This window comes from Candoia aspera, chromosome 12 (assembly GCF_035149785.1).
Source record: "Candoia aspera isolate rCanAsp1 chromosome 12, rCanAsp1.hap2, whole genome shotgun sequence".
Lineage (NCBI taxonomy): Eukaryota > Metazoa > Chordata > Lepidosauria > Squamata > Boidae > Candoia > Candoia aspera.
In genome coordinates this window covers 5,898,155-5,922,249 of record NC_086164.1, presented here as the reverse complement: position 1 = coordinate 5,922,249, position 24,095 = coordinate 5,898,155, and the positions used below count along the sequence as shown (strand labels likewise).

Here is a 24,095-nt window from a genome sequence, read left to right as displayed (position 1 = left end):
GCTTGTGGGACTCTCCAGAAATTAACTAATTAGCTCATTAACCCTCCTGTTTATGTAATTAGCAGTAAGCATTCCTGAACGTGCATAGTACATTCTTCATCTACAACCAGAATGTAGAGAAAAGGTAACTTCGTGGTCTAATAAGGTATCAGCATTATTAAATGGTCTCTTGATTTACTTTTAGCCGCTTGTTTCTGGTCAATGTATAGCCATGCATGTTGTCTTCTTTCAACAATAAGCATTTAGGTTACACATTTATTTACAAGTAATTGAAAAATGTACAGTTTCTTACATGGGTTACTTGTGCAAAGTTGTACTCAAGAGTTCAATGTATACATAGAAGACAAACTGGCAGAGCAGACAAACACACCGATTGGTCTCCTCCCACACTGCTGCTTAAAGTACAAACCGAGCTTCGCACAAAAATGCTTTTGCAAATGTGAAACAACTCTGTAAATCGGGCAGAGGACAGGCAAGGAAGAAGGGCAGAGAGAACAGACACACGCTGCAGTAGCATTTGCAATCTTCCTATTTTTTCCTCCCAAACACAAAGCAAAGCCGTAACAACCTCATTTCCTTCCCCAGTACGAGGTAGAGATTAAGACCACAGAAGGAAAAAAAATCTTTTTGAAGCATTTTAGTTTTTCCTCACACAGTTTTGCCATTAGTCGTCAGCTCCTGTTCTGTACCCACTGCAGCCGTACTCAAAAGGTGGTGAGCGTGACTAAGCCATTCTAATACCTTTGAAAGTGCTATGGAAAGCATGTATCATGTTGGTGTCCACACACAACGCTAATCAATCACCTTGCACTTGACCTATAAAAGCAGAGACCAACCCTCTCCCACCCCACCCCACGCTTGACATGGAATCTGTTTTGCAAAACCCACATGGCTGAAAAGAAGGCTTGGGGGAAAGGGAAGAACAGCACGGGAAGTAAGTTTTTCCATATAGTACTCACAGATGCAGTGAAGTTGATACCAGCAGTTAAATGACCAGCCTTGGACAGATCAGCACTCAAGTCATAGTTAAAAATGTATATTGTATATAAACATCCTTTTTTTTTTTTGAATCAAGCTACACGTAAGCATCACTGTGTATAACACAATTACGATTAAAAGCTTAAGTGTACACTACAGAAATGCACAATACTGCCCCTAAGACTGGCGATGGTAGACCCACAGGAAGTGGAATTCAGCCTCAGTAATTCTTTTACAAGTAACCCAAGTACATTTGACCTCAAGGGGAAATGGGAAAGGGTGGCTTTTCTGATGTCCAAAGAGAAAGAGCTCCAGTGAGGGCGGGTGGCAACAGCACGACAGCTAGTTTTGCTTTCCAAGTAAATGCAGTGATGCAAGGAGGAGGAGGAGGAGGAGGACTCAGACACTTCATACATATATTTTCCTCATCAGAGTGTTCATTTGCATCATCCAAGGTCAACAGTCACGCCAGCTCTGTTCTACTATTGCAGAAACTCGTTTTTCGTATTCCCGTTTATTCTCTTGGTATAGTTGAGCTGCCTGGCTGTTTGCTGGGCTGTTTGGGTTGGGCTCATCCAGTAAAGACTGTTTTAGAAGGGGGGGAAAAAAAAGATGGTTAGGCCTTTGGGGTTCCATGCAAATACGATGCCTGGCCATTGGCAAATTCAAAATAGCAGGTGACTGGAAGTCCATTAAAAGTACCCCCAAGAAGTTTTAATACCCCCCTTTTTTTTTTTTACCTTGGATGTACATCATCATTTTAACATAAGTTACTTTTGATAACACAAACGTAGGGCCAAGCACTCTGGGTACCATACAATTTGCTACTGCTATCAAGTAGTTATTTACGTTCACAACGGGAATATGGAAGAAACAACTAAAAACAGACTAAAGAATTTGTAATCTATTCAAAGCCATCCTTTACCAGCTCATCCACTGATTCCAAACAAGATTTGGTTCAATAGCTTCTTTTCAGAGGACCAACATAATGCACCATGCTCCCTGAACACTGTAGCAGACCTGTAATCATACACCCATGGGCCTATTGATTCAAAAAGTACCAAATTTTAGCTTTTTTTGAACATGAGTTTCGACTGCCATTTTTCATTATATCAGCTTAGAAAACGGCACAGCAGGAGCTACAAGCTCTTACCTTTTATCTCAGTTAACTACTCTGAATCCCAAGAGATGCTGGTAGATGCAACCCCTAATCAGATCAGAGTTCCTAAAATCATGGTGAGCCTACAAAGTTTCAAAGGGAACCAGCAAAGAACTAACATTACCTGTATGGATGTTAAGATGGATGATACATCGTAGGTAGGGCTCCAACGATTCTGAAGAATATCCAGACATATACTACCATCTGCATAGACTATAAAAGGAAAATTTGTGGGTTTTTATCACTGGAAGTGTTGTTGTATACTATCAGGTGATCACACCTGGCTCCACAAACACCTGCATAACCATCTAAAGTTACCCCACAAGAAATACCTGGGAGCCTATAACTCTGAGGACAGGCTTGTACTTGAGCCATTAAATTATTTCAGTCACTCTCCCACTTTATGACCTCACAACTATTTGTGGTTATGAAGTTATGCACAGTATGACAGGGCAACCAAATATTAGAGAATGCATAGCCTTTCAAAGATCTATGGCACCCTAATAACACGTAAATATAGCTGTCAGGCTACTGTTCGTAATAATCACGTATTTATTATAGGGTTCTACTGGTTCTTTTCATTTTTCAGTGGTGTATCACACACTTAGGAAACCCACAGCTGAACTAATTCAAGTAAGAGGAATTGATTTTATTCAAAGATTCAAGAATTAGAAGGGAGTTTTGAAGTCACCTTGCCAATCCTTTTATTAAATGTGGAGTTCCTTAAGTTACCCTCACTTAAATAAATGTTTCCTTTCCTTTGCCCTGAGAAAATTCTTAAATTCAAGACCAGGGCAGCTTATAGGGCACACTTACTTCTGCTAAGAGCCTGACAACCAAACAGAGTAAGACTCACATAAAACAAGGAGTGAAGATCTGTGAATTCTATAAAACTATTCATAATCCTACAGTACATTAACTCATAATGTGGTCCAAACTTCACCTAAGTCCTCTTAATATTTCTATTGAAACAATATAGAAAAAAGGATATTGCATCATGCCTTTAACAAACACATCAAGTCAACATTCACAATCCACTAGAAAAAGTATGCAAAGCTTTAAATTTGGTAACTGATATAGCAGCAATTATTGCAAACCAACATTTCCTCTACCTCCCTGATGATCAACCCAGCACGTTGGCTTGGAAGTATTTTGGCCCATTCCTTTTTCTAGAATTGCTTCAACTCATTATTTTCAGATCCTGCAAGAACCACTTACTTCAGGTTGTGCCACATTTTAATGGGGTTATGGTCAGGGCTTCAACATGACTCTCCCCAAACACATAATCTCTTCTGCTTCAGTCATTCTGCTGTAGATGTACTTACAGGTTTGGGATCATGCTAGGCCACATTCATTAAAGCTTCAGTTGATGGACATTCTCTGTGGAACTGGCTGGTACAATCCAGAATCCATGTTCCTCAATGATTATGAGCCATCTGAGTCTTGGCCCAAATCATGATACTCCAAACACCAAGCTTCCTGCATTACAATGTGCTGTTTTGTTTTCTCCAAACAGAGTTTATTTTTTATGTTACTTATTAGATTTATATCCCACTTTCTGTACACCACCGTCTTGTTCAGTGCTTTCCTTTTGGTGAACTGATGAACACTGACATCAGAATACGCAAAGAATGGCTTGCAGATCCTTTGCTGTTACACTGGGCTTCTTTGTGACCTTCCAGAGTATGGGTATCTTTGAGTGACTTTTGTTGGGCAGAGCAACAGTGCTGTTGCATTTTGTATACTATCTGCCTGACCATAAACTGATGGAGGCCAAAGTCTGGGGCAATGATTTCATAGCCCTTACCAGCCTAATGAACACTGATCACTGAGGTCCACGGAGATCTCTTTTGATCTTCTGAGATTCATGTCCACAAACCTATTTTGGGAAGAGGCCAGACTCCAATAGGGGCAATAAATGTGTGGATATGCTTTTAATATGGGATGACCCCTCAAACTCACACCTGATTGTTATCTCACTGATAAGAACATCTGATTCAACTTCCCCCCTTACAAGAGCTGATTATCCTAGGGCCTCACCAACATTTTCCAACAAGTCAGTGAATGTTGACTCAACGTGCACAATAAAGAAACAATACACTATACTGCATTACATGTTCCTTGTTTAACCAGAATCTCTTCTTTATTAAACAGAGCGTCTTATATATCAGTGCCCAAACAGACATGGAGTTATTGGCAAAAATAGGTTTTTAAATTGGCTAGGAACAAAGCCATTTTCCAAACTGAAAAATACCTGTCAATGAGTTCGACGCAATTCCTAAGAAGGGCCTATTCTAGAACAAGATTTGAGTTGCTGGATTCCACGCCCAAATATGAGTGCTTATATCGTGAGAGGACATGTAAATGCAGCGCCCCAGCCATGGAAGGTATTGCTTGTGTTTCGTCTGACTGTCAATTTGATGCCCCTCTTAGGCTTAGAAATTTAACACCTCTACTTGAAAGAACAGCCCACCGGGACCTGAATCACAGTTTGCCCTATTTCTTTCTGGGCTCTAACGTATACGTCGTGAGCAGAACTGCTAAGTTCATGGACAAGGCAGTTCAGTTAACTGAACGGATCAGGGTATCATGCAAAGATGATGTATTTATCTGAACGCTGATTCTTTGTATTAACCACATATATATTCTATTATTGCATTTCCTTTTACCTATTTTACCCTGGAATCAGACCCTGTATTTTACCTTTATTTGATCTGATATGTTTGGAAGACTAATCAGTTAATAAACTACTACTACTGCTATGACTTATATAAAGCTGGTAACACTGCACGTCGCCATATTGCAGGGTTACAGATACCTCACAGGCTTTCCTTCACCACTGCAGGAATGCTAGTTTTTATAAGCTAGTCTGTCTCAAGCTGTAAATATCGGTCCATTTCTTCTATAGTCATTACTCCTGCACTTTCATACAAACTGCTGCCTTTTAAAGAAAGGTACGTACCATTCGGATGAAACATTTTAGACACAAATCTAACAGTAGGTGGCTTGTTTGGATATTCTTCCGTGAATTCTATGGTAAGCTTGAAAGTTCCTATAATTGAGAAAGGCAGGTTCTAATTATCTCATTCACAGGCGGGTTTAAGTTTTCCCTGCCTCCTTTCTTCCCCAACCATGGTCCAAAAACCAAAAAACCCCAAAGATTCCTCATATTCCCTTGCAAGAAAAGAATCAAAGAACGATCTGGGACTGGGCAGATCGAAAGGTTGTGAAACTTGCAGGGATTGTATAATTGTGGAACAACCTTTTTATGGAACAGAAGAGAACAAACTGCCTTTACAATTCAACTCAGAGACCAACAGAAGGTGGCAAAGGAAGCAGGTACAGGGCAAACATGCATGCTTTTTAAAATATGTATATGGGCCTAAGTACAGCAAGACAGGATTGGGTTACAGGTTGTGCAGTATAGGCAGTCCTCCCTTAATGACCATTCATTTAGTGATGGTTCAGACTTATGACCGGTCCTTGCATTTATGACCGTTGCAGCGTCCCCATGGTCACATGATCATGATTTGGGTGCTTGGCGATCGGTTCACATTTATGACCATTGCAGCATCCCGTGATCACAATTTCTTACCTTCCTGGCTGGCTTATGGCAAGCAAAATCAATGAGGAATCACACGATTTGCTTAACGACCTTGTGGTTCACTTAATGCACACAATAATTCATTTAACGACTGCTGCAAAAAAGGTCATAAAATCGGGTTGGACTCACTTAATGACCGCTTTGCTTAGCAACCAAAATTCCAGTCCCAATTGTGGTAATTAAGCGAGGACTACCTGTAAAGGTGGTTTTCAAGGGATCTGAGAAAAAGATATATTGTGTGGCATAAAATTAAATTAATAACACAATTATTAATATCTCCATGTAAGTTCTAAGAGGCCATTGTAAGTGTAAGCAGCAACCATAGCAGAATCATCAAAGGATGCAGGCAACCTTTGGACCTTCTCCTGATAGTGAAGGATCTAAAGCAACCGCAGCAACAATGTCTTGGGAAGGGACGGTAGGCAAGGCCAAGGAAAGTAAGGAACTTAAGTTCAACTCGCGGGGGGAGAACGGAAACGTATCAGAGATTTCAATGGCAAAAAATTTTAGAAACACAGCATTAAAGGGAAGAGCAAGGATAGTTCGCCACTCATTGGGATAAATCAGAGAGGCTGAGAGAAGCAGCGTCACACACAGCAAAGCCTCCGAGAAAGAGCTCTGCTTCAGGGATCTCAGCATCTAGTGATCACAGGAACGCTTTCATGCTCCCTATTCTGACAATTCTGATGTGGAATTCTAGGACTGATTAACATGGGTGGTATCCCATCAATGGTCATCTTATGGTCTCTTAAGATTGTTCTAATAAAGACTTACCATCCTCAAATGGGGTTCCCTCTGGCCTGAAAAAGAAAAGCATGTCAACATCTCGCAAATAATATATTACAGTTACAGGAGTCAGCTTTTAAAAAACGACATCCCTAAAAACAGGATCCAGACAGCTAAATTCAAGGGCTTCAGGAGAAGAATCAAACCTAGGTGACTTCATTGTTTATCCACATGCACAACCGGTACAGGGCCAGACTGCTACTATTTCTCACACCAGTCAAAGTGTCGACCTTGATGCTGGAGGTAAAGCATAGGGCTTCCACGGCATTACCTCTTAGAAGTTCAGAGCCAAGTAGCAGCAATCAGCTTGCCTGTCTTCCTTTCTATAGGCCAGCTACTAATAATGAAAAGCGACAGAGGGTGGACAGTTACCACCTGGCTGGAGCAAGCTCCAACCGCCAATGGGATTGGGGACCTGAACACCCTCCTCTGCACAAGCCCACAGGATGCTCCTGAGAATCCTGAGCATTAGCAAGATTTGAGCCAACCTGAAGCTACATAAATACTGAGAGCATGGCAGGTCATAGCTACAGTGCAGCGACCCATGCCCTGAGGAGCCTTGTCTTAATGCTGGTAGGAGAGAAGGCAGAAACAAAGTTAACAAGGAAAGAACATGCACAAGTGCAGTTTGCCACATCATCAGGTACCTTAGAAAGGCACAAACTGCACTGAGCGTTTTAAAATAGCATCCTAGCCTATTCAAAGGCTAGGACTCTCTAGGCATACTGCAGTAATCAACCTGAGGAATCTTCAACTGCAATGGGCAAAGACTTGGAATCCCAACATATTCAGAGGTCAAACAGGAGAAAAGAAGGAAGACTAGCCTTTCAGACACAGCTTTCTGGGGCTCATTTGCAGTCAACACGAGATAGTGTAGCAGGAAAGTGAATCAGCTCCGATCCTGAGGCAATTTGAAAAAGGAATGTCATCTGCACTATTATTGATGCCATCAAAACAGGTTGCACCTGCCAGAGTAATAATTACTGCAAAATGAACTAAAACCATTTATTGATCAAGATTTCAACCTGAAATTTCAGTGAGGGTATGGATCACAATCACGAAGCTTGATAAACAGAGAGCTTGACCAGTTCCACCAACCAAGTGGCTTGGTTCCTTGTGATCACTTGCATTGTTTCAGGAGGTGGGGATGTGTTAAGCAACACCTCCTTGCAAAATCTGAGAGCAGGTAGATATACCCACAATGAGAGCAAGCAAACAAGCTCCTGGGGCCAAGGAGAAAAGGAATACATGCTGAAGATTTGAGACAGGAATCACTCTTCCCTGCCTACCAATCTTGGCTTAAATAAGCAATCAAATGGGAGAATTGGGAGGTACTCCCTTCGGAGTTCCAAAGCCACTGAGATAGAGCATGCCATAGCTATCCATGGACCTGTTTTTTTCAACCTATTTAAAAAAAAATGTTTACAAATGTAGGAAAATTTCCAAGCCAGCCTTTATTCCAATAGCCTGGCTTTCTTTCAAAACACTAAGGAAATTGTCAGAATAACAGTAATTATTACTTTTAATTAAAACTCCAGCCATTGCTAATGAGTTTTTGAAACACACCCTGCTATTCAATCTTACTAGCATATGCTATTATTTATAAAGACAAAACCAGGGCAACTGCCAGTCCTACGGGGATGTGTCCTATTATGTTATCATCAACTACAATTATTCCTGCCCTTGCAACTCTCTCTCCTCAGGTGAGCAATACATTATGGACCTGAAGTTGGTGACTATCAACCAAGCTGGTTCTGGATGAAGGGAATTATAATTCAGTGCATCCGGAAAGCACCAGCCAGTGGAATGACTAGACTATTATCATAGATAAGTGAATCTGGGCCATGAATGATATTCCCATTGAAGAAAGCACAGAATTAAAAAGCCTGATAATTGATAAGGAAAATAAAAATTGGAATTATTTCTTTATTTTCTGAGTACAGGGATAGGCAATTGGGTTCCTCTGAATGTCCTAGATCCCCATGTCTATCAGCTCTGGCCAACATAATCAATGGCAAGAGGCTACGAAAGAGCACCAGGATGCTTATCCATGCTTTAGCAGATCATAATCACCTTATGTTCTTAGCCTTCCCCAACATGGTACTGAACTGAAGCATTGGACTCCAATTCCCTTCCTTCTGGACAGAAGAGCCAACGGCATCCTGGCTAGGATGGCAATATGGGATACCCCACTGTGAAGGGGATCAACTGAAGAATATAGAACTGGGAAGAGGAATCTAGTGTCCTTCAAATGTTTTTAGCCCCCACCAACCACAGCCCTGTTGAACAACACACTAAGACCACTTAATTTTTCCTGCTTTTACAGGGGAATCGCAGAGACAGATGGTTATAGAGTCCTGCAGCAACCCTCACAGATGGCTGCCTGGCCTCTCTGAAAGGGGGACCCATCCCTTTCCAAGGAAAATAGTTTCTGCAGATCGGTTGCACTTATCCTTAGGCAGGTGGGATCTTTCAGCTTGAAACACACACACAGACTCAAAGCCGCCTTCCTGAAAATTAAAACTATGGCTGCTCGTCCTGTCCCCTGGGATAACAGAGAGCAGGGCTCGGCCTTATTTTGCGAATTACCCTCTGCGGAAGTTGCAGGACCGCCTTTCTGCAAGGCTGAACCTGCCCCTTCAACGGCAGAACTCGGCTCCGTGGCCCGGTTTGAACCGGGGCGAGCCGGACCCAGCCCTCCAGGTGGGGTCTGAGCGAAGGTGGGGAAGGGGTCGCGAAGCCCTTCTTCGTCCAAGAGAGCGTTTACCCTTTTGGAAATCAGACCAAAAGGGGGTGGGGGTGGGGGTCTTCCAGGGAATGCCCCCTGCCCCGGGTTCCTGGGGCACCAGCTGGGGAGTACGGGGGAGGAGAGATGCGGGGCGCAGAAAGGGGGGGCCTTCCTGCCCTCCTGGGGGTGGGGGGGCGGCCTGGGCCGACTCACCCGAAGATGACCGCATTCCACACCATGATGTTGTTCTCCGAGGGGGCTCCGCTGACTCCGGCCGGGGGATCCTCCTGCAGCCTGTTTGGGGAAGGCGGGCAGGAAGGGGTTAAAAGGGGCGCCCGCTGGAAGGCGGGCGGGGGACCGACGGGATTTCGCCCCGCCTGCGCCAACGGCGTAACTCGCCCCTGTCTTTCCGAGGCCGCTGCGCCAGGAGCGTAGCGCTCCCACCAGCGGCGCCGCCATGTTGGATCGTCTCACCGCTCCCGCTCGCCGCCGGCCACCCCCCGGCCCGGCGGCGGCCTCCCCCGGGCCGCTTACCTCTTGAAGTCCCGCATGAGGCGCCTCCGGGCCGGCGTGGACATGGCGGGGCTCGCTGTTATAAACCACTCATACACCAGCGGGGCGAAGGAAGCGAGAGAGAGCGGGGAGGGGGGCACCAGGCGGCGGCGGGAGCGGGTTCCGAGCGGAGGCAGCCTCTTCCACTTGTGCCTCAACAATGGGGGGGAGACGAGGAAGGGGACGAGGCGGACGCGTCCCTTAACTACGCGGTGGTAGCGGCGGGCGAGGCTGCTGGGCAATGCCGGACCGCGCCACTGCCCTCGCGAGGGGGGAGTTGAGAAAATAGGGGCGGTGCTACACGCAGCCGACTCACACCGGGACGTACCACTGCACCGCATGGAGGGGGAAGAAAGGGGCGGTGTTTCAAAAGGCAGGGCGATACCATTCAGGCTGACGGTGAAGCCAAGCGTTCTGGGCGAGACTAATGTAGGAAAAAAAGAGGGAGAATAGTGGGAGAAACCATTTTATCCATAGAGTCTCCAAGTCTGCCCGTTAAGCTTCTCCTCCTTTCCATTGGTTGGCAGAATTGGCAGCCCCGCCTATGGGCGGGGCGTTACTTTGAAAAGCCATACTGTACAGTCAGCACAGAGGTGTTACAGCAAATTAAGTCCCTCTGGCCTAAGGGGGGAAGGTTTATTTTCAAGACTGGAAAGTAATGATTGAAGTTGAGCTGGGTTCACACATCACACCATCCTGCAATGGTTTGATTGGGTTTGGCTTGGCCTACTATACGGCCCCAACCACTGCCGTTTGATGTTGCATGCTGGCTGGGGAATTCTGGGAGTTGAGGTCAGCACATCTTGAAGTTGCCAAGGTTGAGAAACACTGATGTAGAGGGTGCTTGAACAGATAAGGCCAGCATCTATTAAATCCTGTATTTCCTGCCAAATTATTGACTTTTATTATTGCAAGACTTTAATGCTTACTTCAACAGCCATGTTGTCACCACCCGCTCAGCCAAGTCTGTTCCAAACCTATTTGGCTGTATTCACACACAACCTTCTCAGATCTGTTAGTTTTTCTGGTGGATTAGCAGGTTGTGTGACCTCAGTCTCTTTGTTTTTGGTGCAATGTATTGTGCCCACCCATGAAATGAATTAGGTTAAGTACATTGTGAAGACTAAACCCACATTTCTAGCTCAAACTTACATCATTATTTAAGAGTCAAAACGGAAGCAGAAACAGGAGTTTGCAGTGATAAAATACCATCCCCCCATGTCTAAAACAGCTGTGACTTGCTGGGCCAGGGTACAACTGGCATTGCTGCCCTTCACTCTTACTTTGAGCTTACCTGGGATAGGTGTGTAGGGCTGTGTTAGTGGTGCAAGTGGCTAAGAGTATGTTCAGTGGCCACCAGCAAGGAGTGGAAACATAGAGACAATTTTCCTGTAGTCTCAAGGAAGACTTTATAGGTCGCAGTCTGCCCCTGAGTTACTACCAGACTCCTTCATTTGGAAAGTCATGGGTAGTTTTATTCAATGCCAGGGAGTCAAAATTCCTTGCTATCTTAAAACTTGCAGGGCGATTCATTCCCAAAAGGAGATGTCCACGTTTGCTCCAACCCCCCACCCCACCCTCGAGGGAGCATTCTCCATTCTGAAGTGCAACAGGCTGCCCAGGGCACCCCGGAAGTTCAGCGCCCATTCAACAGAGTCGAGCACAACCCCAGCCTTGCAGATGCTCAGGACTTCAACTTCCATGGTTCCCAGCCAGGACCCTTTTACTTTACACCTTTCCGAGAGGAGCCGCCCGCCTTAAGAGAGCCACCAGATTAGCGAACAATAGCGGGGGACCGCGCCATCAAGGTCACCGGGGCGCATCTCGGTCGTGCGGGGGGGGGGCGCCCGCATCCTACACGCGCCGGCGCTCTGGGGGACCCGGAGCCTCGGTTCTCACGCTCGTTCGGCCCCCGCTCTGCGCCCCCCGGCTGGCTTCTCCTTGCCCCCTCTCTGCGAGCAAGGGCCGGCGCGCTCCAGCTGGCCAGGGCGAGCGGGCGGAGCCGGGGAGGGCGGGCTGGCTCGCTCCGCTGGCGGTTCCAGCCCCAGCCCGGGCGAAGGCGGAGCCGACCCCGCGGCAGGCAGGCAGGCCGGCAGGCAGGCGGACGGGCGGGGCGGAGCGGAGCGGAGCGCGCCTGATCGCCCAGCGCCGCCATGCCCAAAGTGGTCTCTCGCTCCGTGGTGTGCTCCGACACGCGCGACCGCGAGGAATACGACGATGGCGAGAAGCCGCTGCACGTGTATTACTGCCTCTGCGGGCAGATGGTGCTGGTCCTGGGTGAGCTGAGGAAGGGGCGGGGGCGGACCCGACCCCCACCCTACCCGACCCCCACCCCTCCTCTCCTCTCCTCCTCTCCTCGCCTCTCCTCCCGTCTGCTCGGCCAGGGCGCCCGGCAGCCCCCCGGCGCTCCCCCGAGCGTTGGGCATTACGCACCCGCTGGACGGGCCGAGCCGTTGGGGCGGCTCGAAAAGGTAGGACTGCGACTCCCACAGTTCCGCGCCGCCAGGTGGGATTTGAAGGATTCAGCCCAGCTTGGACCGCCAGGTGTGTGCAGCCCCGGGGTCGCTGCTGAGGGATGATGGGAGTTGCAGTCCACCCGCGGGTGCCTCTTCCCTAATTCCAACTCGTGCTAGTCAGTAACAGCCGTCCTCATTTGCTGATTTGGGGGTGAGCATTGCGGCCTTCAGGGCTAAGGCAGGTATTGCCCATCCTGATATTGAAGTGTTTTGGGAGGGAGACATGAATCAACCCCATCATCAGCTGAGCTGTCCAATGTATCATTCACAGTATTAATATCCCCCGCTCTTCTTGTAAATGAGCTCCATTTATCGGTGAACTTTTCTTATTGGTCAACAAATCCTTGGAAACTTCAAAAAAGGTTGCCAAATATTGTTCAGACACCACTGCTGTAAGGAAACTTTGGGTAAAATTAAGATCTGCTTGATTGTTTCCAGGTTAGAAGGTAATTCATTTTATCAAATGTTTTGTGGTTGGTGTTTTATATAGAAACAAACTTCTATATAAAATGTGATTCAAATGTTGATTCGATATCGAGGTAAGTGTTTATTAGTTTAATCTTCTAGGGACCTCCGACAGCCTTGATCCTGAGGTTTAGATTTACTTTCCTGATGTGTTTTTTTTTAATTATTATTATTATTATTATTTTTCCTACAGACTGTCAGCTTGAGAAGCTGCCCATGAGACCCCGTGATCGGGCCAGAGTCATTGATGCTGTCAAACATGCCCACAAATTCTGTAACACGGAAGAAGAGGAAAATGTTTACCTGCGCAGGTAGGAAGGCTCCACAAAGCCCTATTGCCAGGGATTAGCAGCCCGTGGCCCCTAGCCGTGGCCAAAATCAAAGACATGCCACTTCAGAAACAACCTCTGCTTTTGATGGAGTTGTTCAACTTAAGGGACTTCACCTTTCACATGAAATATTGGAAGGGGGTGTCTCCATCTTCATTTTCTCCATTGGCCCCCTTGTTACTTTACAGGAAGGCTTCAAAGGAGGAAGATGTAATATTAAAATGGCTTGAACATTTGTTGTTATTTGCTAGGTAATACTATTTCTATTTTTTTTAAAAGATAATCTTAACTACATTTTAAAAAAAGGAGTCACACAGAAAAATAAGCTAGCATGGAAAAATATATTAGTTAAAACAATGATTCACATATAACATTAATACTGATACTGGTCTTTAAAGTAAAGGTAAAGGTTTCCCTTGACGTAAAGTCCAGTCGAATCCGACTCTAGGGGGCGGTGCTCATCTCCGTTTCTAAGCCTTGGAGCCGGCGTTGTCATAGACACTTCCGGGTCATGTGGCCAGCATGACGACTCGGAACGCCGTTACCTTCCCGCCGAAGCGGTACCTATTGATCTACTCACATTTGCATGTTTTCGAACTGCTAGGTGAGCAGGAGCTGGGATTAACAACGGGAGCTCACCCCGCCGCGCGGTTTCGAACCGCCGACCTTCCGATCGACAGCTCAGCGGTTTAACCCGCAGCGCCACCGCGTCCCTTTGATACTGGTCTTTAGTATCATTAAATATTTTAACTTTCTTATATGAATAAAACTGCTAAGGGAGATTCTCTCTAAAAACTCCAAATCTGAAAAGTTTGAGGGTAAATTATCCCTCAATAATGAATATGAGGGTAAATTATCTATATCAAGATTTAAAGTACTGTATAAACAAATAGTTTATTCTATACTGGCAAAAATAGGTTTGGGTTCATGACTCCCTTTGAAACATTAGCATTAGAAGTTATTTTTTCAGATAGTGCCATGTCCCATAATTTAGAGTACCGAGTTTTAAAATCTAATCTCAAATTTCTCCCAGTTGGCAACAATAATAAGTTGAGCCATGGTAAGAATAGAATTAGACAGTTTTTCACCTTTTTGCCTAATATTCATTTCTGTAAAGATATTCCCTGAATTTGAAGCAGAATTAGGTGGTACATTTACATGCTGGTTTCAGTTGGTATCTGCTTTTAGACTGGTCCTGTTTCACTCTTCAAGAAGCGGCACCTATGACTGATGTAATTTGTTCCAACAAACTGGATTTATATATTGCATGCATTGAAGTGTGGTTTGTTTGGCTTAATACGTTGGGTTGTTGGACCCAGCCATCTCAGTTTGCAGTTTATCAGCTGGGGTTTATGGCTTCTCAGGCTATATAATCCCAACCAACAATGGCTTTTTTTTTTTTGCAACAAACCATGATTAAGCAAGGTATAGCTTACTTACTATTTTTCTTCCCCAGGCCAGAAGGCATTGAACGACAGTACAGGAAAAAATGTGGAAAGTAAGTAATTTGAGAGGAAGTGTTCAGAAGACAAAACAGTCAACAAATCTTATTTCCTATGATAAAAGAATATACAGCCTGTTGAGGCCATTGTGATCTGGTAAATTAGTGCATCCAAATATTTCTCTGGAACAAAAAAATAAAGCTATCTAGATCCTGTGTGATGTAGTGGTTAAGACATCACACTGGCATCCAGGAGATTCTAATGCAAACTTTTCTGCATCCCCAGTTATGTATCTTCTGTATAAATCGGACTGCTGGTTGTTGGGAGTTGAAATTTATTTATTTATTCTATTTCTATAGCCGCCCATCTCAGCAAGTGACTCTGAGCAGCTTACAACAATAAAAACTATTTTAAAAAATCCAAGTTAACAAGTAGGACCAGACTGGGGAAGGGTGAAATGGTTGCAACTTATGGCACACTCAGGCTTAATCTAGCAGTTGAATTGAGCTGAAAATACCAAATTCAGGCAGATGTTTCGGGGTGTTTTTTTAAATTAGAGGTGGGAAGAAAAACAAGTGGTTGCTTTCTTTCCAGGTGTGGCTTGCTCCTTTTTTACCAACACCAGCAGAAGAATGCTCCAGTGACATTCATTGTTGATGGTGCTGTGGTCAAATTTGGACAAGGCTTTGGGAAAACCAACATCTACACCCAGAAGCAAGAGCCCCCTAAGAAGGTATAGAAACAGAGACTTCTCTTGCAGTGTGGGGAGAGGAGCTCAGGTAGGGAGTAGGCCTTTGGCTGCCAACTGTTCCGGCAGAGAATGCCATGCTCTTCGGATGAGCTTCTGAGCTCCCTGGTGGCATCTGCTTGGCCTGATCTCACAAGGCTCTTCTTATTCCAGGAAGTTCTGAAATATTTGGTCTTGAGAGCAAGGGACTGTGTGCAGTCACTTCATTTGTATATTTGTTACCCAATACAGTGTTTGACCAACTTTTATCATATTTTTATCAGAGGATACATCCTTCAATTTGATTTCCTTTTCTCAACCCCAAGAGCATGACTCAGTAAGCCTCAGTTCACCTAACCCACCTCAGTCGTCAGCCAATTTTTTTTTTAAAGCATTAGTTTTGGGGGCTGAGGGCCACAAGTTAACAGAGTGATAAATCCTGAGGTCTTGGAAGTAAGTGGATCACATGGCTGGTGATCTGCAAATTACGGTCCCTGTTCTAAGATTGAGACTCCAGCACATGAGTTATAGGACAGATCTGCCTTCCTTTTCTTAGTATTCAACTTCAGAAGAGCATTTTCCAGATATGTGAAAGATAAGAGAGTCACCTTTTACATTTGCTAAGCCCCAGGCTTGAAGCACACGTAGTATTTTTTTAAAAATTCTCTTCTTCTAAGGTTATGATGACCAAACGGACCAAAGACATGGGCAAGTTCAGCTCAGTTACTGTCTCCACTATTGATGAAGAAGAAGAAGAGATTGAAGCGGTGAGGTTCTTCCATACCTTTCTCGAGGGTGACAGGGGAGATCTAGGTTGTCTGGATATTTGAAACCAAGGATTGGCCAGTAGCTTCCGAACATTATGAAACCTCCCTACTTCTGCAGGTTCTAGCCTCTCTCTCTTCCTTCTCAGAATGATACCAGAGTGGTGTCTAGTGACTTAAGAAACTAGTGTAGAAATCCTTGTCCAACTTAGTGGGCAGTTTTGGGTTAGTCACATTGCTTCCCACATCACATTAAAGCATTCCATGCTTAATCATGGTTTGCATGGTAACTTTTATTGACTAACTGGCTAAGTTCATATGAAGTCCTAAGCCGTATAAAACGTAGTTTACACATCCTGGTGGCTAGATTTACAATGCAAATGACATCAATTACATAGTTACACAAATTATGCAAAATGCTGTAAATTGACACGTCATTAATTAGGTCATTTGGATTTTAATGGACATTTGGATTTAACAGACATTCAGCTATAAGAGACATGCCCCCAGTGATGGAGTTTTTAAAAGTTAGTAAAAGAACTCCAAGCAGCTAACAGCAATCTTGCACATTAAGCTTAATTACGTTCAGAAATATATTCGGTCTTCACACTGTAGTTAGATGAAGAAAAATAGAGATAGCTTACTTTTATTCAGCAGATCTGGATACAAGTAGATTCATAGTAGAAAGCACTTAATCATCACTGGTTCTTTGTAGACACTTTCTGTGTGGAATAGAAAGGGTGAGGAGCTGCATTCTGCAGCACCTCCTGCTTGCATGTCTGCCAGAAGGGTAATGGAGACTGTTAATCCCCAAGCCCAAGAAGAAGGAGGAAGAGGAAGTCAGATGATCCATGTGACATCCCACAAGCACAATAGAGATGCGATTTTCTAGAGCGACCCCATTATGCTTATGAGACAATACTGAGTTGATCCCTGGTAATTCCAACACCCAGTTGGTCTATTAAATCGTGGCATTACTTTTTATCCTAGGCTGTTCTTTGTGTGTTTCTCTTCTGCTGGCGCTACCAGCATTTAATCTAATTCCTTCTCACGGTGTGTTTTTCAGCGAGAGATTGCTGATTCATATGCTCAAAACGCCAAAGTGATCGAGAAGCAGCTGGAAAGAAAAGGGATGAGCAAGAGACGGCTGCAAGAACTGGTGAGTCTGTTTCTTTCGTCCCTCTCATTTTTCCATTTCTTGTATAGGCTTGATGCACCCATTCAGATTCTGGTGGAAACTGACTCATGTTCTCTCTAAATAACATGCCTTAAAATCCTTGTAGATCTGAGGACATTTGTCTTGTCGTATGCTGTGAAAAGTTTGTTTAATAAAGCAGCCACTGATCAAAAAGAACCTGAAATATCACCAACGTATTGTAGCTGGACGACCTGACTAGTTCTCAGTTGATAAAAGAGGCATTGGTGTTTCTTGTGGTTTTGGGGTAGCGGTCTTACGTCCCAACCTGAGCAAAGGGATGTGAGGGCGGTGATTCAAGATTCCCGAAAAACTTTAAATCAGCACCTTTTCCTCCACATCTGAATAAGCAAGCCTTGGAGAAGCTCCAGAAGAGCTCATGATATGAAAATTTATAGTAGAACAAGGGTGGAGTAACTTGACCTTCCAGATGTTTTACCTCCAGCCTACTGAATCAGTGATCATGGCTTGGAACGGAAGTTCTGCAGCACGTTGGGAGGCTGCAGGTTTCTCAGCTTTATTTATTTAGTTATTATTCACATTTCTATTACCGCCCATCTCCCCGCAAAAGCCTCAGCTTTGCAGAAGGTGATGGAGTTTAGTTTAATCCAAAGGTCTCACTTTTTGATGTAAGAGAGAGGCCAGCTGAGCTTATTTCAATGATATTTCTCTTTAATATCACGTATGAATTTATGCTGTTTCTGCTTGCACACTGATATAACTATTAAGAATTAATGTTAGTAAGAATATTTATTTAATGTTTGTTTTTCCATTTTATTTTTTAATTCAATCAGGCCGAGCTGGAAGCCAAGAAGGCCAAAATGAAAGGCACGCTCATTGACAATCAGTTCAAATAAGATGTTCATCTTTGGCGAACGGAAGAAAAGCAACCCACAACATTTTGTCTCCTTTCTGGTTTGTCCTAAGAAATCTGGCTGCGTTCATGAACATGCAGCGAATGATCTAAGGCTGGCAAACAGGAATGCTCTGTTTCTCTTCCAGTTTTTTCTAACTTATTGCCTGTATCCTAGATTTTAATTTTCTTTGAGGCCTTTTCAAGTTTCTGAGAAGTATCCTGCTGTAATTTGCTTTATTCAGTTTTGCAAGAAGTTATAAAATGTATGTGTGTTAGGAGCATTAGCCCATTTGTATAGGGTTTTTTTTTATTTGTATATTTTCATATGTATATAAAATTCTGGTGAGATAGAAACCAATACAGAAAAATAAATTATTTGGTAAATAATTATTTTCATGTGATTGTCATTCCTTTAGCTGCTGGAATTTGCTGTGTAGACTGGTTCAGTGTATCACATGACTGTCTAGTCTTGGAAGCTAAGCAGGGTCAGGCTGGGTACAACTTGGATGGGAGGCCTCTAGGAGTACCAAAGCCATAGACCAGACTGGGAATGTTTCAAAAATGTCAGACGTTAAACAGACCATGGCTTAGTGTCGTGTGTGTGAGCCCAGCACAATATGCTATTCAAAGTGGCTTATTTCAATTATATTCTCTTTCATGTCATGTATTAATTTATGCTGCTTCTGCTTGCACACTGATATAACCATTAAGAATTAAATTTAAATGACTGACCATTAAACTCATGTGCCAAAAATATCTGTTAAAAGTCTTTTTAAGTGACATGAAGATCTGTGCCTTTAGTTTAACAGAGAATGTGATTCGAGACAGCCTGCAGAAATTGTAAGTGAAATTCTCCAAATTGCTTCAGTCAAGAAGATGGAGGTGTTACCATACTCTGCATTTCACTGCTTATTTATATACGTATGTCAAAAGAGGCTGGCAGACGGTTAGCCCCGTCAAAGACGTGCCATTTCTACCCAGATGTATTGCAATAGCAGTGTTTGGCCAGCAGAGGGCTGCAAGTGACAAGCAGCTGAAAAACTCAGTCAAGTTTCGAGTTCTGGTGGAAAGACAGCTCAACTGCCCCATCACAACAAGAGACAAGTTGCTGGTTTAAAGTGCTGGGGTCCTTTCAAAAATCTCATCCTTGATATTCTAGGGGTGCTCATGACTGAAGCTAAGTGGGTGTAATTGCACTGGGTTTATTGTTAAGCTTTTGCAAAGCCTGTGAGTTCCTGAGTCTCTAGAAGTGTTCCTTTTGAGGATGGATTGTGCTGCCATTAGCAGTTTAAACAGCGACTTCATCCCTAAACGTTGAAATAGTACAATATTCAGACCTGTTGGTGACCTGAAATCCAAAGGACTTCAGGGCACAGAAACACTTTTCCTTAAGAGCTGCATTTTCCCCTTCTGTTTGGCTCAAGGTGGGTGTGAGTTACATCTTCCTAACAGCCCTGCAAGATTAAGCTTCTTCCATCTGTTCAAGTTATAATGTGGTTTGTTAGTTTTCACTTAATATTAGCCAACCCGTGACCTGTTGGGTCATCGTTTCAGAGATATTTCCTTACCGGATTCTTCAATGCCTTCAACAACGGCAGAGCTTCTAATGTACTGGAAAAGTTCTTAAAAATTCAGGGAGTCATTTAGAGATGTATCTGCCTTGAAAGTAGCCAATGTTGAACTCTATGGCTCAGTCACACATCAGCAGTTGACAAGAGGAAAGGTTTTAGGACATTTTGCATTACATCACAACATGTTTCATTATAATTTTTATGTCATAAAATGTTTTATAAAATCTGCCAAATGTCTATTCCATAGGAGTCATGGGTCCCAGATTTTGGACACATTCTGTAAGTTAGCCCATTTGAGGTACCTTGGTTCAAAAACTGTTGCCCTGAGATGTACCGTTTTGCCCAGCTAAAGGTTATGAAGTATCAAACAGACACGAGAGTTTTAGCGTATATAGAAAGATATGTGACACCAGCCACTGGCAGGTCTAATTGATGGCTTGGCATGGGTTGCAACTCCAGATCACTGTAGCTTCTTAAGCAAGCCAGGGCTTAGAATAGGGGTCAGGGTGAGTGCCACCTTGAAGTCCGCTAGGTGAGGCTCAGAATTCGTCACTCGACTCTAATAACGTAGAGAAAGAATGTATGCTTTGCATTCGAATGTCTCTGGGTTGGAAACCAGTGAGAACCTGTCATGTTCACTGTTTCAATGTGCAGTATACATCGTAACGTTTCACATGCCATGGCGCTGACACGCATTTCTGTTTGGGAGGGAGCTGCTGTGAAACCTTGTACCAAGCTCTGTATCCGTGTCCATTTCAATGGAATGTGTTTGGGTTATGTTCTCTGCTCAAGGACTTTTCCCGCAGACCATCAGAAGCCGTTAGGAGCACCTGGGATTGTGAACTTGGGAAGACTCTGCGGGGGGAGGGATTTCGTTTGCACCGAGGGTTTTTAGTTTGAATTTGGCGCGCTTTCATCATTCTCAGCTTTCTCTGTGATCCTGCATACTATTCTTTAATAAATCAGATATCTTTGAATTCCTGCTCATGAGTCTGATGGTGTTTTAGAATAGGCAACCATTACAGAACCTCACCAAGAAATTAATATTACAGAAGAGCCATGGCTACTTGCCAAAGGGTAAAAAACGGTTCAGTTTGGAATGCGCTGCAGTTTGTTACTCAGAGATTCCTCCTAAGAAGGTGGGCCTTTCTTTTAACTCCTTCACATGTCATTACAAGACTTGGCCTGTTCCGGGCAGAAGTTCCCTGGGCATTGATGACACAAACTAAGGTGGAGCTTCGACCAATCAAGCTGTGAAGAAAAAAATGCTTCCTGCTTTCACAGATCTCCTTAAAAGGAAATCCACGAACAGGAGGAAAGCTGTCTCAGCCACTGGGTGACCTTCAGTCAAGTGACATGAAAGGGAGGAAAAAAACGGGGAAGCACCTTTATGGTTTCAAGGTCGTTTTTACAACAATGGAAGAAGGCAGGAGCTGGGCTCTTGCAGAGTAGCCTGCGCTGTGCTTCCCACTTGCAACAGCGGGGTGGGGTGCTTTGCCCACATCTGACCAGAGACCAGTTCAGGAGCCTCCAGTATTTCTTCTTCTTTTTTTAGGTAATATTTTTTGAAAGTTTTTGTAAAAATAGTAGAAGAAAATACAAACTAAACTCAGAAAGAAAGTAAAGTAAAGAAAAACTAGAAAAAAGGTGTACAGAAAAAAAGAAAAGAATAAGAAAAAAAAAAGAAATATAAAGAAGCAAGTTCCTAACTTCCTCCAAGTACAAACTTAATAATTCATCACCCCCTATAACTTTCCCATGCTTCTTCCCATAATCCATCCTTTATCCATATGCAAATCCATAAATCATTAACATTTCAGTGTCAGCAAAATGTCCATAAAGGGATCCCAGATTTATACAAACATATCTTATTTTAATCTTGATCAGACAAACCAACTCTGTACTCCTTCCTTTTGCTTCTAACAATCTTAACCTTTAGTTCATTCAGATGCTGTTGTAGGATTTGACCTCTCTTCCATTTTTTCTTTTTCCCATCTCAAAGATTTCTTCATGACTTTAACCAACTTCTTTTGTAACTCCAGTAAAAAGTCCTTATCCAAGTCAATTTCTTGGCTTGCCATTTGTATTTCCAGTTTAGTTATTTTCTCTGTCTTATAGCCCCCCTTTCTTTAAATTTTCCAGTACTTCTGCAAATTCTTAATTTCTGCATCAGGCAAAATTATTTTACTCTCTTTATCTTGTAAATCTTCCAAGATATTTTCTTTCACATCAGTAATTTCTTCTTTAATATCTTTAGGATATAATCTTCATCCAGTATTTCTTGAAAGTGCCACTTTTTTAAAGGGGCTTGAAGGCCTCCACCCAAAGATCACTGCTGGACATGGACAGAAAGAATTCCCCAGAAGAAAATGTTGGCACCAAGTAACTTTTCCCCAGTGTGCTAATCTTAGATAGGAAGGGGATGGTAGGATGTCTACCTGCAGTCTGGAAATAGCATAGCCCATGAAAGTCTTGATCAGGATTTTGTTTGGACTTTGTCATTTAGGTGAAGTCAACTGTGCAAATTGTGCCATTCCGTTTTTTTTTTAAAGGCCCCTTTTACATAATGGCCAGGTAGCTGAAGAAATTATAGCAGCATCAGAAAGATCTCTTAATATAGTTGCTAGAATGGTTGGATTTTGATTGTACAGATCAAGGGTTAACATTGACAGTATTTGCCCATTGCACTGAGAATTCTTTCAATAGGGTTTATTGAATATACCACAAGTGGACTGTTCATGCAGCGTGAGTGTGTGCATGCTTGTGTGTGCGTGTGTGTGTATGCGCCTTCAAGTCATTGTTCATGCAGCAGACCACGCCAGAACCAAACCAACTACATGAAGCTTTAGTGGGGATGCCACAAATTGGCAGGATTGACACATCACAATGCTTTGGTTGAGTTGGGCTTTGCAGGTTGTGGGAATCCAGATGCAGTCATTTGTAAACCATGGTTTACAGTATAGTGGGCCCCTACAGGCACTAAGTTACATCTTTTGAATCATGGAAGAAAGAAAAGGCATGAATAAAGAAGTGGTATTTTAATTATGACAGAATGAACAAAAAAATGAAATAACTAGGTCACTGAAAGACCCTTGCTGTAAAAAGTTTGGAGTCATCCAACATAAATTCCAAAATCAACAGGGCTGGTGTTTGGATTAAAGGAGACCTCTGAGATTATGGTGTTCTCAAACTCCACCTCTTCACATATTCTCAAACCCTACAAACTCCATATATGCGACTTCATATCTTGAAACCATCCATCCAAGCTGGAAACATTTGGGCAGCTGAAAGAATGCAGGTTTCGGAAGGACTTGGCTACTTGTTCAACAGGTTCGTCGCTTCAGCTTCAGAAAAGGGATTCTCTGTCTGGTTCAGTCTGGTCTAAACCAAAGTGTGAAGCTCAATCACATATGAGAGACCAAATGTTGAGAGAGAGAGATCAGAACAGAATGTCCTCAGGTGTGGAAAGCAAGATGTTCAGCTTTGCCTTCTTTCTGATAGCCTCTAGAACACATTATTTCTATCTTCTTATGCAATCCCAAGTGTCAAATCCCAAAATCAAAGCTTCCTCTTTTTCAGTTTCTAGCAAAAAGTCCAGAAGTGATTTCCAAGTAGAAACGAAGTTAGATAAATTAATTTATTGATTTATTATTCAAATTTAATTACAAATTATTTTCTTTAATCAATGCAGTCAGTCTCGCCTTCTCTGCCAGCTCCATTAATTTCACTGTCCATTCTTCCACTGTAGGGGTTTGTGAGTCCTTCCACCACTGTGCGTACAAAAGTCTTGCTGCCGTTATCATGTGTAAAAACAAAGTCCCAAATTTTCTGTGTAATGGTATAGTCCTGAAAAGGCCTTATCAACCTTGTTCTAGGCACACTCTGATTTCTAATCAGGTACAGTTTCTAAACAGGTTGCCTTTTTTTTCAGCCTTCGTCCCAGCATTATCAGCTACTAGATCGCAGTGACATCAGCTCCGAGCAACGTGACTTTCTTTGCCATTGAACCCATGCAAACTTTCCAAGTATTGTGGGGTTTTGCCACAGGCTTGACGATCATTCAACCATGTGCTTCTCTCCCATATTCATCTGCCAAACTCTTTGGTCAAAGTGCTTTCCATGTTGTAAGTTTACAACTGCCTGTCCTCCGAGTGTGTCATGTTGGACCCTGTTCACCAGTTTGTGAACACCCTAATTCAGTTAATAAACCCTGACAACTAACTAAGGGTGCCTTGTTTTAAGTTTAACTCCAAGAACCGGGGAGTATTTGGAACTGAACTAAGTCTTCTGGTTCCACCATGTTGGGTGAACTGTTTATCTGGATGGATAATTAGCTATTCTTGCTCTCAAGGAGAAGGGTAAAATTTTAGAGTGTTCCTGAAAAAATGGGACTTCTCGAAGTGGATCTTATTCTCCTTTTTAC

The 24,095-nt window shown here is 43.4% G+C and overlaps 2 protein-coding genes across 2 annotated transcripts; one reads left to right on the top strand and one right to left on the bottom strand.

Moving 5' to 3' along the window:
• Nucleotides 1–241: 241 nt before the first annotated feature.
• On the bottom strand, nt 242–10,194 carry UBE2A (ubiquitin conjugating enzyme E2 A). Its single transcript, XM_063313825.1, has 6 exons — nt 9,790–10,194; nt 9,469–9,549; nt 6,516–6,541; nt 5,100–5,189; nt 2,262–2,350; nt 242–1,563 (listed from the first exon to the last, which is right to left on the bottom strand). The coding sequence occupies exons 1-6, from the start codon at nt 10,146–10,148 to the stop codon at nt 1,435–1,437; spliced, it is 774 nt and encodes a 257-aa protein (XP_063169895.1). The 5' UTR covers nt 10,149–10,194; the 3' UTR covers nt 242–1,434.
• Nucleotides 10,195–11,931: 1,737 nt separating this feature from the next.
• STEEP1 (STING1 ER exit protein 1) lies at nt 11,932–18,472 on the top strand. Its single transcript, XM_063313539.1, has 7 exons — nt 11,932–12,084; nt 12,982–13,099; nt 14,574–14,615; nt 15,154–15,292; nt 15,964–16,053; nt 17,117–17,209; nt 18,040–18,472. The coding sequence occupies exons 1-7, from the start codon at nt 11,961–11,963 to the stop codon at nt 18,100–18,102; spliced, it is 669 nt and encodes a 222-aa protein (XP_063169609.1). The 5' UTR covers nt 11,932–11,960; the 3' UTR covers nt 18,103–18,472.
• The last annotated feature ends 5,623 nt before the right edge of the window (nt 18,473–24,095 follow it).